The following is a 13,240-nucleotide window of genomic DNA, read 5'->3' as shown; positions in this document are numbered from 1 at the left end:
GTTATGTTGTGTTCCAGTTGTAAACAAAAACCGCGTGCACGGTGACAGAACGTATTCAGATTAGATACGCGCGAAGTGATAGAGTGATAGCTCGTGACTACAATTGCAACGTGTATATCGTTTATAACAGCTATCGCAATCTGATATTTCATTTCTATAAAACATTTTGGAAATTCTCGAAAGGGACAGACGGGAGTTGAACTATCACGTGTGATATGGAGTGGATGCATGTTCAGGCACGTTCTATTATTAACGTTGACGATTGGATAGTTTTACTTGTGAACTGATTACGTCATGTTTCCAAACACAGAACTACTATAGGACTACGAGGACATTCCAATGTGCTACAAAATAGCTCTAAATTGGTGCTAATAAGACGTTTTTAAGGTAAGGCTTAATTCTCGTCCTTTTTATTCAATAAATGATAATATAATATTATCATTCCATCTAACCAATTACTCACTAAACGTCAAGGGGAAAGCGAGTGACTTTACGCGAGTGTTATGTTTTATTACACCGTGTTATGAATCACCAAACTGCAATGTTTACATTTGCAGTTTGAATAATTTCTAGTGGCTCCTTAGTTAAATACGTAGGCGTCGTCGCATCATCCATTAAATGACAATAACGAAACAATCATAAACTTGGTTTGAAGACGCAACAGGTTTGATACCATATTAGTACATGTGTATAATATGACCCAAATTGATCCAGTTTTTTTTTTGCAAATTTGGTAGACGTGATTATAGAAAAAAAAAAAATAATAAATTAAATTTAAACTTCATTATTACATGATTTTCATATTTTCTCGTAGTCTGAAAAGTTTGCGAAACTTTTTTTTTATAATTGTTTTGATTACAAGTACATAGTAAATTGGAAGTACTTGATATGTAAGGTTTGAAGTTAATCTGTTCATTTTTAAAGGCTATTTTTACAATTCATTTAGATTATGGATATTATAAAATGGTTTTATAATATTAATATTATTCTTTCATTATTAGGAAACCTTCGGGGAAAACTTAACATAATCATAAAATAACATCAGCATAAATTATTACTATCAATAGCTTATGACTGCGTCTTTGGGCGTTGCCCCGGAATGGAAGTTCGCCACAACACTTAAATTAGAGACATGACTTTTAAAACTACATTTATTAAGTTGTATAATCGCCTTTGAACCCAACATTCGCTCATTCTAAAATTGGACTTTCTGGTTTTTAATCTTTGGCTAATTTTAGACAGCACGTGGTAATCTCGCTCTTGTGTGTTTATAATTGTTGATGATTTTGAAGAACTTGGCACGTGGTCATATATTGTTGTATCAAAAATATATAAACATTGATTATCTAAGTGATCTGTTTATACTTCAGTTTTGTCCATACTTAGACATATAGTATTGTGTTCTACATTGATGACCATAGGTTTTTTTTATTAGTTTTAGATCAACGTTTTGCGTGCTTCACAACCAGTTCCAGTTATTTTATTATCATCGTTTCATCATCAGTTTATTTCTTGTTTAATGAGGTTTTTTTCATAATCAGACTGCTTATTGTGAAATTAATGCAATACTTTTTGTTTTCAGCGAAAAGATTATTTGTGACTTTAAAGTAAATTTGTGAATAGTGTGTGCGATGGATACAAATACAAGTGAAGAGAAAATACGTAAAGAAAGTTCAGGACACGCCCAATCATGTTTGACGCCAGGAGATAAAAAGGGGAATTCCCCTGCACGTGACGTCCCGAAATCTACAGCGAGCATACCCCGATTCAGTGGAATACCCGTGGACAGAAATTCTCCTCTAGCCGGAGGAAAACGTGACTCTGGATATATAACAGATAATTCCCCAGCCCCTTTCTCTCATCACGCGCATTTTACATTTGACGAAGAAGACAGTCAAATTCAAGAGGGGGCTGTTGGGGGTCGAACCCGCTCCGTATCATCTAACGATATACAACGTGACGAGTTAGAAAATTCTGAACTTTTATTTATGGAAGATGACGAAGAGGGAGACGATTCTCCCTTTATGGACGAGGTTGATGGATTGAGGGACGATATGAATGAAGAGAACGAACGTGATAGTGAGACAGTGCGGAGAAATGAAGTATTATTAAACAGACAATCATCATTACCTATGGCTGTGCCTCTTTCACCGCCAATAGCTAATATAGCTTATATGAATGGAGTACCGTCACCGTTTTTATTGCCAGCTGTAGGAACAAATGATAGACGATTTAACAGAACAGTTGCTACCCAAACACCGCACATCTTATCACAAATGGTGCATCATGTTTTAACGGATCCAGTTATGACATTACGAGTCCGAGGTAAGGCAATTCCTTTCTTATTTTTAACCAATTTTGCTACGCCACACCCACCTGCCGTAAAATAAATAGAACCTTCACGACGGTTGGTTTTGTTGAGGTGAGGGGAATTATGTTGTAATTAAATTCGTAAATTTTTCTGATACAAGTTTGAGAAAAATTAATTAAAGATATACTGTATTACAACATTTAGCGGTTTTATGTACATGTACTTTGAAGTAGAACGAAGTATTATTTAACAAAACATTCACAATTTGCTGTTTAGAATGTACATGTATAATGTACGACATGTCAAAATTTAGAAGCATAATCAACAATAAGTTGTCACTGTATGTACAATGGATTTAAGCATATTCATTTAACAAGAGATCGTTCACCTCGGGTATAACGAGATTAAATAGCACAATAATAATAATTCAATATACATGTATTGTATGTATTTTTAATTTTGATCAAATATCTAACTACGACTTTATCGAACCACTTTGTTATAAAGGCGTAGTTTCGGGTGCCGTGTGTGAGCCAGGACGTACTTACGTTTTCTAGAACACCCGGTACCACTACTACTTCTCATCTGTAGATTTTTTTTTATTGTAGTTTTATGCTTTTTTAAAGATATTTTATTTGCATGTTGATAATAATCCATAACCGTATCATGCATCGGCTGGGTTATAAATACTTGTGAAAGTTGCAAGGTAAATGTTAAGTTTAATTCAACAGAAATAGTCTGAAAAAAAAAAATCGCAATTAACACAGTTATCAAGAACGACTAGACAAATAACGGTAAATCTAAAAGGGCGACCACTCTGGCTGTACTGTAGAATCAATTTATCGTCTTAACAGCGTCATTGCGTATTTTCTGCCTGATATCTGAGTTAAGCGGCTGACTGAATACTTTATTTTGTGAACTATTGTTATTTATTACGTCGACCTTCTACAGAGAAACTAATCAAAACAATATTGGTTTAAAATTAGAAACCATGATAGTCGTGTTCGAACTGCCTTTCGATGTATAGAACGTTATCGATGATTTGACAACCTACAACAGACCGCGATAACTGACCCACACTTATAGGTTTTTCTATTTCTACATCTGATTCAGCAATATTGGGTCATGGTCTCCATGTAACAGTTACCCAGATGTTCATTTTGTACATGTATTGGTTCGACATAACGATGCCTCATTGTTATTTGATTTGAGTAATGATATCAACAATTATCGTATTATTTAATTGAGGTGAACATTGCTGAGGACAAAACAAGTGTGTTTATCTATTTCGGATAAATATGTATGTATGTTTCACCGCGTAATTGAATTCCAACTGGCAATGGTTCTTTTTCGTGAGGGCCTGGTAAGAAAAATGCGTCTAGTCGTTCGGATGGTACGTAAACCCGAGGTTCCGTGTACACATTGGCGTGCACGAAAAGAACCCCTTTGTGCAGAGATATAAGACTTTAAACCGTTATTAATTTCAATTCATCGCCTGGTATTTGTTGTGAGAATGCACGTGCTTAAGTAGTTAGTGGCGTTTGAAGATTGTATATTTGGAGATTTGCCTAATATGATAAATATATTAACAGGGTGTGTATTATGACTTTAACAGGCAGATATATCATATTATATAACTTGATATAACATGCTTTACTTGTCTGGTGTACGTATTATTAAAGATACGTTATTCAAGAGCTAAATCTGCCTATGGCATGTCTTTCTTTAGACCTGAAATGTTATATAAACTATTAATTAGACATTCATTAACATGACAATACCATAGGATATCTCCGATATTAAGTAGAGTAGAACGGTTCAGCCATGTTTTGATTTAATTTTAAAATGGAGAAGCGAGACTTAGCTACGAACAAGTACGGTGGTTGCAATTAAATAAAGATACATTATGGGAGATTAGATAAAGGGCCGGCAGTTCTCACTATAATAGTTAAAACTAGATAATGTAAAGAATATTTGCTGAAAATTTCAGTCAAATTGATCCACTCTGCATGAACCGAGAATTTAGCGATTGAATTTTCGGCCTAGCCTCGATCATCATTACTAAAGTCGGTACGATAAAAAACATAGTCTCGATTATCCATTTCATGATTTAATCATGAATAAAAGTTGAGCAGCAAATCGGATCCTACTCCTGTAAATATCGCAGGCTAGCGATGACATCGAGAGTTGATTATGATCTAGATAAGTTAATTAATTTAGATAACATTTCAGGCCTAAAGAAAAACCTGCAATAGGAAGATTTAGCTCTTGCATATAATGTATATTTAATGCACACATCTAGTTAAACCTTCAAAGGCAAATATCTTCGCTCGCAATAGATAATTTGAATGAAATTATCAATTTTCGAACTATAATAGCATGGGTAGCTCTTTATCTAAATCTTACGTGATGCACCCTTAAATTAAAGGCTATAGATCACATGCATAAACTATATCGATAATGTAGATCGAATCCCTGGATTTTTCAAGTCCGGTTACTGCTGAGGTGGGACGAAAACCCTGGGTCCACTATCCGCCATTGTACATAATGGCGTGTGCGTAAAAGAGTCGTTGTTAGTTGGAATTTGATTAAAAGTACCTGGAAACGACGCTGCACGGACAATATTCCATGCCTTAGCATTGCATACAATGACACGACCATTTCCTTAACGTACTAAAGCTTTTCGGGATTTTGGTGTATCCGTCAGCAGAACATGTATATTTGATCTACTTGCACCAGGATTAAAACACTAATTGCGGACATATCTTCTGTTACTGCAACTTGACAATCTTTTCCTCAAAGTTAAATATTCATGTCGTCGGTGTCATTCCAAAATCTGTTTTGCATAATTTAATTCATTAACATAAAATGTAAAAAAAATCAGAGTTCTGTGATAAATAGTTCCCATTTTATTAGCGTGTGACCAAACCTCGTATCACAATCATTGGCCTGATTTTGTTCTTTTCTAAATGCTCGTATCTCGGCAACGTATTATCGATGACGATGTTAAAGGCCTTAAAGCGGTGTATATGATAACAAATCGCAGGATAATTATTGTAATAAGATGTGTCATAGTAGGCGTAATTTATAGGGAGTAAATAATAACATTTCTTTATTGTTTTTAAGGTGTAGATTATCTATTTTAGCAACAAAATAAGGCAATAGCGATACCAAGTCATTACTACCGGGCAACGTCAAATGAATCCTATTTAGTGATTTTTGTAGTTTCCAATCAAACAAAATTCGCGGAGTCAGTCTACAATTCTCATATTGTTGTCAACACCCCTCAAGTAAGTTACCCCACAGAGCATTTTGACCTATCTGTGAGCAGTACCCCTAAAATAAAATAGCCCACTGAACAACTAAACCTACCTGTTGGCCATGCCCCTCAAGTAAGTTACCCTACTGAATAACTGTATCTAACTGTTGGTCATACCCTTCGCGTAAGTTACCATACTGATTATCTTGACCTACCTGTGGACAATAACCCCCAGGAAACTTACCCGATTGAATATCTATAAGGCCTACCCGTGGTTAATACCCCGCGAGTAATCTACCCTACTGAGCATCCAGACCTACCTGTGGGCAATAAGCCTCAGGTAACTTACCCGACTGGGTGCGAGGGCCTGGCTGTGTGCAATACCCGATTGTGCATCTAGACCTACCTGTGGGCTGTACCCATCAAGTAACTTATCTATACCTACCTGTTAGGCAATAACCCTCAAGTACCGTACCCTACTGGGCTTTTAGGCCTACCCGTCAGCGGTATTCTTAGCCTAACCCGGCTTCAATATCCTTCAAGGTAATGATCTTCTAGATCTACGTTGCATCTACACCTACCTGTTGCCGAAATTCGCACGTAACTTACCGTTCCTACCTACATGTACCTACTGAGATATCAACTAGGGACTGGTGTAATACAATATGATATCCCTTCATTTGTATGCCCAATTTACCTCTAGCAACGCGAAAACAAAAGCTCATACATCACACAGTTCTAGTACAGAAACGTTCAGAAACCTCATATGTCGTAAGAAAAAATAACAGATTTGGGGGTGAAAATCTTAAGAACGAACAGATGACAGTTTATATTTGCCAGAACATTTTTTTAAATGTACAAAAATAAAATTTTAAACAAATCCGCCAAGTATCTGAAAAGTTATGAAGTCTTTTGTTTCTCCTAAAATTTTGTTGATCGGGGTTTCAGAATGACACCGACGATGTATAAAACATGAATGCACATATCTGGGATTTTTTTCACAGATTTATTATTTATTCGGACTTGTGCAAATGCACATGCAACATTTTAAATCTGTTCAGAATATACATGTATTGCTACTAAACACACTAACCTAGATAAAAAAAAAGCTACATGTACATAAAAACGCCAACCAGTCATGTACTATTTATAACCGAAATACTATTTTAAGTATACACATCCAGTACAGCATAGGCTGCTACATGTAGTAAAGAGATTACCCGATTTTCTAATCTAACGACGCAAAAAAAAGGGAGTAACCAAGTCTACATTATGTCTTGTGAAGTTTTATATACACGTATACCTACCTGTATTCATTGATAATAAACGATTATAGAGTAAACGTAGGGGAGTGTTTACTATCTCCTATGCCTTCAGCTTGTATGTACAATAAAGAGAAACACGGCCAGGGTAGCATACGGAGAACTCCCTCAGTCAAGCTAGCACACAATAAGCTGACAGACAAAAGTCGGGTTGCCAGTTAGTGATAACGTGACATTTTTGCCCAGTGCTTGCCCCATGGATTTTTTTTCGAGTAATCCAGTATTTTTCTAGTAAGATTGGGTTTCTATACTTTCCATATATACCAAATTTGCCATACTTTTATTGGAAATAACCACCCGATAAATACTTTTAGGACAATATATCTTTAAACCCATACATAATTTCATTGCTGACTAGTTCCTTTAGGAACTGTCTCTGATAGAACAGACAGTTCCTAAAGGAACTAATTGCTGACAAGACAACACGCATGTATAGTGGACATATACATAGTCCCAGGTACATGTATGAAATGAAATGAAATGAAATGAAATGGAGCGTAACGTCCTACTGGTCTGCTCCGACGGGTTTACGCCATACAGTGTGCAATGAGGGAAATTTTGTCCGGACAGCGGCGCTACGACCTACTCTTATATCGTCACGATACGTGACGATACGGATACGTGATACGGATGGGAAAAATTCCACTTTCCAAAAGTCTATATTAAGTACATACAGGTTTATGATATATTTTGTAATTTCTGTTTATTGTGACCCCAATACTTATATTATGACATGTATCGTGTTGCCATAAGTGACATCAAGTGATCCGATACATACATCAAGACCACCAATTATTACATGTGTTGTTACAAGTAGAATGGAATCTCACGTACACGTGTACGTTATGCAAGCAGTTTCCAATTCGATGATAAATTAGTAGATGTTAACGGGTGCACTTTTTGTTATACTTCCTGTACTTGAAAGTTGAAATACATATAATTAAATGTTTTAATTGACATAGAAAACGTGTCACTAACAGGCCACAAACAATAAAATTACTAGTTTCAAACTACAACGAATCTGTGGTTTTAAGTATTTCATTTTTTTTTTTTAAAAAAACAAGGCGATTTTAATTATTTCTGGTGTATTATTGTGTCAGACAGTCGGCCATGCGGAAACCACCATCCGATCTGTCATATGATCTCAAATAATGTTTGGAAATAAACTGCTTCTTCTTAATAATTATTCATGTATTGTGTGTGGCATTGTAAAAATACCGCTTTTCTTAGGAAAAAATCAACTAAAAAATACAAAATTAACGAAATTTACTGTTGTAATTATGGGACATCATACGGCATGTGTCAAATCAACCACACGTTCATGTGGTGGTTGTTTGTGTGGTTCGAGTTTCAAAATACATGTAATTCACATGCATTTTTTTCGAACCAAATTTTTCAAAACCATTAATTTCTGTTAAGAAATAAATGAGATTAAACCGCAGTAAACGTATACGGCATGCGCTAGAATGCGTGCTGCACAACCGCATGTGCATGTGAACAGCAGTTCACAGATGTGCCGGCTCAGGTGTCCTCGTTGACATGTTACTGCTCAGATGGGCATCGTCTTAGTTTATTATAACAATCATGCACGTGCATATAGGAAGTGTCGTGTTCATTTACAGTTGTCGTACAAATTCTATACAGTGAAAAACTAAAGTTAAACGGTAATATACACCACAATAAGTGATTAGACTTGAATGGACATGCTTACCATCTGCATCCCGCAAAGTTCAATTTTCCAAACGCACGTGCATGCTTGAAGTGTCAATATGTTACACCGTTGTTGATTTGTGCGCATGCTGTGATAAAAGGTAAATTAAGAATACATATTTTCATTCACAAATAATTTAATTTATAGTCTGAATGATTAAACCACATAATGTGTATCAGATCAATGACAATTGGACATGAAATTCACTTAAGAAGAACGCGCATTTCTGTAGTTACACGCATGCATGTTTTATCTTGTCGTTTACATAGGTACGGCACCTCTCCAGATTTTGAATGGAAAGTTTTCCAAATTATATGAAAAACTCGATGATTAAAAAATTATTTCTTGTATTTGTTTAATACGAAAAAGGGGTTTTCAAATATCCGATTACATGAACAGTATCATTTCTAACGTTTACCATGTTTGACGTCATATGGAAGATTTCCGGGTTAGAAAGACGTCGGAAAACTCGCCAAAATGTGTCAGAACACCTGCATGGCTGTTTGTAAAATGGAGTAGTAAAATTGATCCGAACTAGAAATAAATGGTGTTAAAATTTGCTTTAGAGTAAAAGCTGTTTGTTACTGGATCATTGTTTAAGTTTGGCGTGTGTCGAAAGTTAGCTTACATTGATTTCGCTCTCGTGCAGTTTTTATCCCCGTTTTTTGTCAATATTTTCCGACTATCGTCAGCGAACTGCCAAAACATAGATGACACACGTTGATGACAAGGTTGTAAAGTTTTGACACCTTGTACGTTATATTTCTGATGGGTTTCATATAGTTTGTTTTATTTTTTCTCTCTCTGTGAAGTAAGCAAGTTCTCTGTTTGACCCGCCAATACCATGAAAGTCTACAATGTATAACCGCATTAATTTGACCTGACAATATTTCATGAAGGCAAGAGATGAAGTCGCAACCTGATCAAATTTTAGATCTACGGACTTAAAAATTGAAATTAAAACTAAAAATGTGTTTTTAAAATAATATATTTTTCTGGTAGATTAAACTTGAAAAGTTTTGGATTGAGGACAGTGAATAATAACTTGGCCCAATTTCTTGTCCCTTAAACCAATGTTGACTCAAACATGGAGACTCGGTTAACTTAAACCCGACATTAGTTTACTGTACTTGTTATAAATTGGCCACAAATTGAAACTGCCCAAGTTTTACTTGCCCAATGATTTTTTAAGAGGTTGATTTGTTAGTTGACAGACTAGTGTCGTGTGTCACCAGGGTGGCACGTTGCCAGCACGAGCGCCGGATCTGTGCCATGATATCTTTATGAGTGTCCCGTGGATAAGATTTCAGTTTAAATTGTAGAAAGAACAAAAAAATGATTAAACGGTAAATGTTTGCCAAAACCACATTTTAAAAATTTATGTTTAAATATTTTATTTTATTTTAAACTGTCTGCCAAAACAAATATTTTTTTCAAAAATTGGAAAAGCAAAGTAGTTCTAGTCGTCTGCTACTGATAATGCCGTCTGCACGAGTCTACTCGTCCGTTTTACGTGTATTGAATAATAGATTAAAATCTTACATCAGCCGCCAAAATACACCATTATTTGTAAACACAAGAAGGTTGTCGGGATTTGTTATGCTGCTATATTTGTCTTATGTCATTTGATTGGTTAATAGTCACAACTCGCGAGGTCCACGCGAGCGTCGCAGAAACCAATACACACGTAAATTAAAATCCAATAATGTATTTATTTATGTTTGAAGATTTTTCAATCGTTCGAACCAGCGTTTAAGTTTTTCTAATTCGACAGAAATTAAAATTCACACCTGGGACAATATTTGTTACACCTGGTGGCCTCATTTCTTCGTGGTAGCCACGGTGGCTCAGTGGGTGAGACGTTGGCTCGCTAGTCGGTTGGGATGGCACGAAAAACCGAGGTCCCGTGTACACATTGGCGTGCACATATAAGATACCTTGGCAATTGGAATTCGATTTAAGAGTAGGACGTAGCGCCGCTGTCCGACCAAAATTTCCCTCATGGCGTATGCCCGTCTTTTTGGCCCAGTCGGAGCAGAAAAGTAGGACGTGAAACCCATTTCATTTTTTTTTTTTTTTTTTTTTTTTACATAATAAAGTTTCCCATTATACTTTTATAGACACTGTCGACATAATTTTAACATTCTAAAAAAAATTCAGTTGATAGTACAGTGTAATTGCTAGGAATACCTTATTCTTTGAAAAACTTTACAAATAGCACTGGCTCAGATTTAAATTGGACAGCCCGTCGCTATAATGAATAACCACGGGCGGCCCACCGCGAGAATAAAGTTCTACATACAATATTTTAGGGTTGAGTGACTTTTGTAAACAATGACAAAAAAGCGGATTATTTTATATTCCTTTCAGCTACAGATTACTAGATACATGTAGTAGGGCTAATTTCATAAACACTAAACAGTAGGGTTATTGTTTTCTTAATGCGCCTTTTGATTAATAAAATTAACTGACAGTCGTTTTGACAAGAAAACAAGATCAGGAAATTATAGTGTATGACATACGTTTATAAATGACCTCATCCGGTCTTAGTCAATGACATCACTCGGCATTGAATGGTCGAAAAGGAAGTTGAAGAACCTAATGTTTAGGCTGTAACACAAATTTCGAATCATGTTGAGTTTGTCTGATTATTAATCATATGTAATAATTATGGTTTTATAAAACGTTGACTGTTAACTCCTGTCCGAAAGGCCAATGACACGTGTGCGTCTGTGTTTTTGTTCGTTTTTCTTTTAGTAACCCTTGATTGCCAAGATTATTGTTTCAAATTTTATATTGTTCTCCGATCTGAGACGAAAGTTATGGAACGCCGCAGCCACCGTAAACCCACATTTCGTAACATTGATACCAACTAACAAGCTATGTTCCCTAATGATCAATTCGCGCCTTGTAAAAGTCCTAGCTGCCATTGTTAAAAAAATGTTTTATCATAGAAAATATTTTAACATATGATGACATTTCGATCACTATTATTTTATATGCCTATTTGTTATTTTTAACGATTTATATCGTGATTGCTAACATATTAAAGAACACGTAATAACAAAATGTTATTGTTAGTACGTTTCAAATTTTTTTTTTTTTTATCTTTGTTACTTACATGTATTTATTTATTATCTTCGAATGTAGATGATCTATCATGCTTGTTGTGTCTCGTAGGCCTTAAAGACCGGACATTGTACACTTATATTTTTTTTTAAGATCGTATTTGTATTGCTATTGTACAATGTGTGACACATAAATAAAACAATTCTTCTTCTTCTTCTTCTTCTTCCGAAAGAACATTTTGCATGGATATACTCCTTTCTTTGATGCCATAGGTTATGTTGGGGGTACTGTAGTGAATGTTAACCCCGTTTCTCCCTCTCTCTTCTGGACTATGAAATCGAACCTGAACAAACTTACAATTCAAAGAAAGGGGTTGTGGGGATGATGCGTAATGACCTGTTGCTATAGAATATGTAAGGTTGTATGGCAGTATTATGTCAATCAACTGAACTGACTCACTTAGATAACAATGCTTTATTGTATATTATTAATCAAACTGTTCCACTGGTCCATTTACCCTATTTACACTGTAAATAAATATAATTAGTTAATAGATCAAGTAGGGTTACTCCTCTGGTTACTAATCCTCTAGAGATTAGGGTTATACATATATCTGGTCAGCAGGTTGATGGCACATGATATATTCAACATTTATTAGGTTATCTTATACATACATAAACAAAACATTCAAGGGTAGAAGATTAAAGCAGTGGAATTTAAATGTGAATAACCTGAATTATCGCTTTGCTTCTTTAGATATAAATAACGGGACAGGATATGTTTATTATTTTTTATTTACTTGACAAAATCATACAGCTAACATTTCGTATTTTATTGTACATGTATCATATCTTGTTCATACTTTTATTCAAATAGGAGTACACCTATAACTCGAACATGTCAAGTTTCTTCAATTCGCCGTCGTCATTAGCCCATTCGAAGCAGAACAGTAGGACGCTAAACCCCATTTCATTAGATTTTCCTCATATGCGGAGATTAGCTTGCTTGTTAATGCATGTACTTTAGGCACACGTAATTAATTAATGCATCTATCTTAACTAGATTTGATAAATAGTGGTACCCAATTCATTTAGGTTGAATGGCCCTAGAGTCACGCTTGGACATGACACATGGTGACTATTCGAACTTCAAAGCTATCGAAGACTTTTGTCTCAGATGCTAGGGTTATGTTGGATCTAATGGAGTGTGTATGTGCGCATGCACGTGTTGCAAATACTATCATGTTATATATGTTTTGGCTAGGGGTCTCTAAAAGCAGGAACATGCCATCGCTCCCCAAAAGGACTTATCGCTTACACGCTTGTGATTATAATGTGAAAAGAGGTCGCGATCGAAGTGAAGTAGACACATGCCTGAAATATATTGACCTCATTAAATGATATCGAAACCCCGGTTGCAAAACGAATCTGTATTTATTTGTCACTAATAAAAATTAATGAATATGTACACGTCTTGTATTGAGTCCAATGTCTATACATTAATAATAAATTGATCCGAAAACCTACAGACAATAAATCGATCTGACATTAAGATTGTATTAATTGTCA

The 13,240-nt window shown here is 35.4% G+C and overlaps 1 protein-coding gene across 1 annotated transcript in view; it reads left to right on the top strand.

The window, feature by feature from the left end:
- Positions 1–64: 64 nt before the first annotated feature.
- Positions 65–13,240, top strand: part of LOC126822778 (uncharacterized) — a 30,799-nt gene continuing 17,623 nt past the window's right edge. Inside the window, exons 1-2 of the mRNA XM_050551827.2 lie at positions 65–387; positions 1,583–2,325. Coding sequence (XP_050407784.1) covers positions 1,632–2,325 — 694 coding nt within the window. The 5' untranslated portion in view covers positions 65–387; positions 1,583–1,631. The remainder of the gene's footprint in view (positions 388–1,582; positions 2,326–13,240) is intronic.

This window comes from Patella vulgata, chromosome 5 (genome assembly GCF_932274485.2).
Source record: "Patella vulgata chromosome 5, xgPatVulg1.2, whole genome shotgun sequence".
NCBI classification, from domain to species: domain Eukaryota; kingdom Metazoa; phylum Mollusca; class Gastropoda; family Patellidae; genus Patella; species Patella vulgata.
Note: the sequence above shows the minus strand (reverse complement) of the source record. Positions and strands in the feature narration are given on the sequence as shown.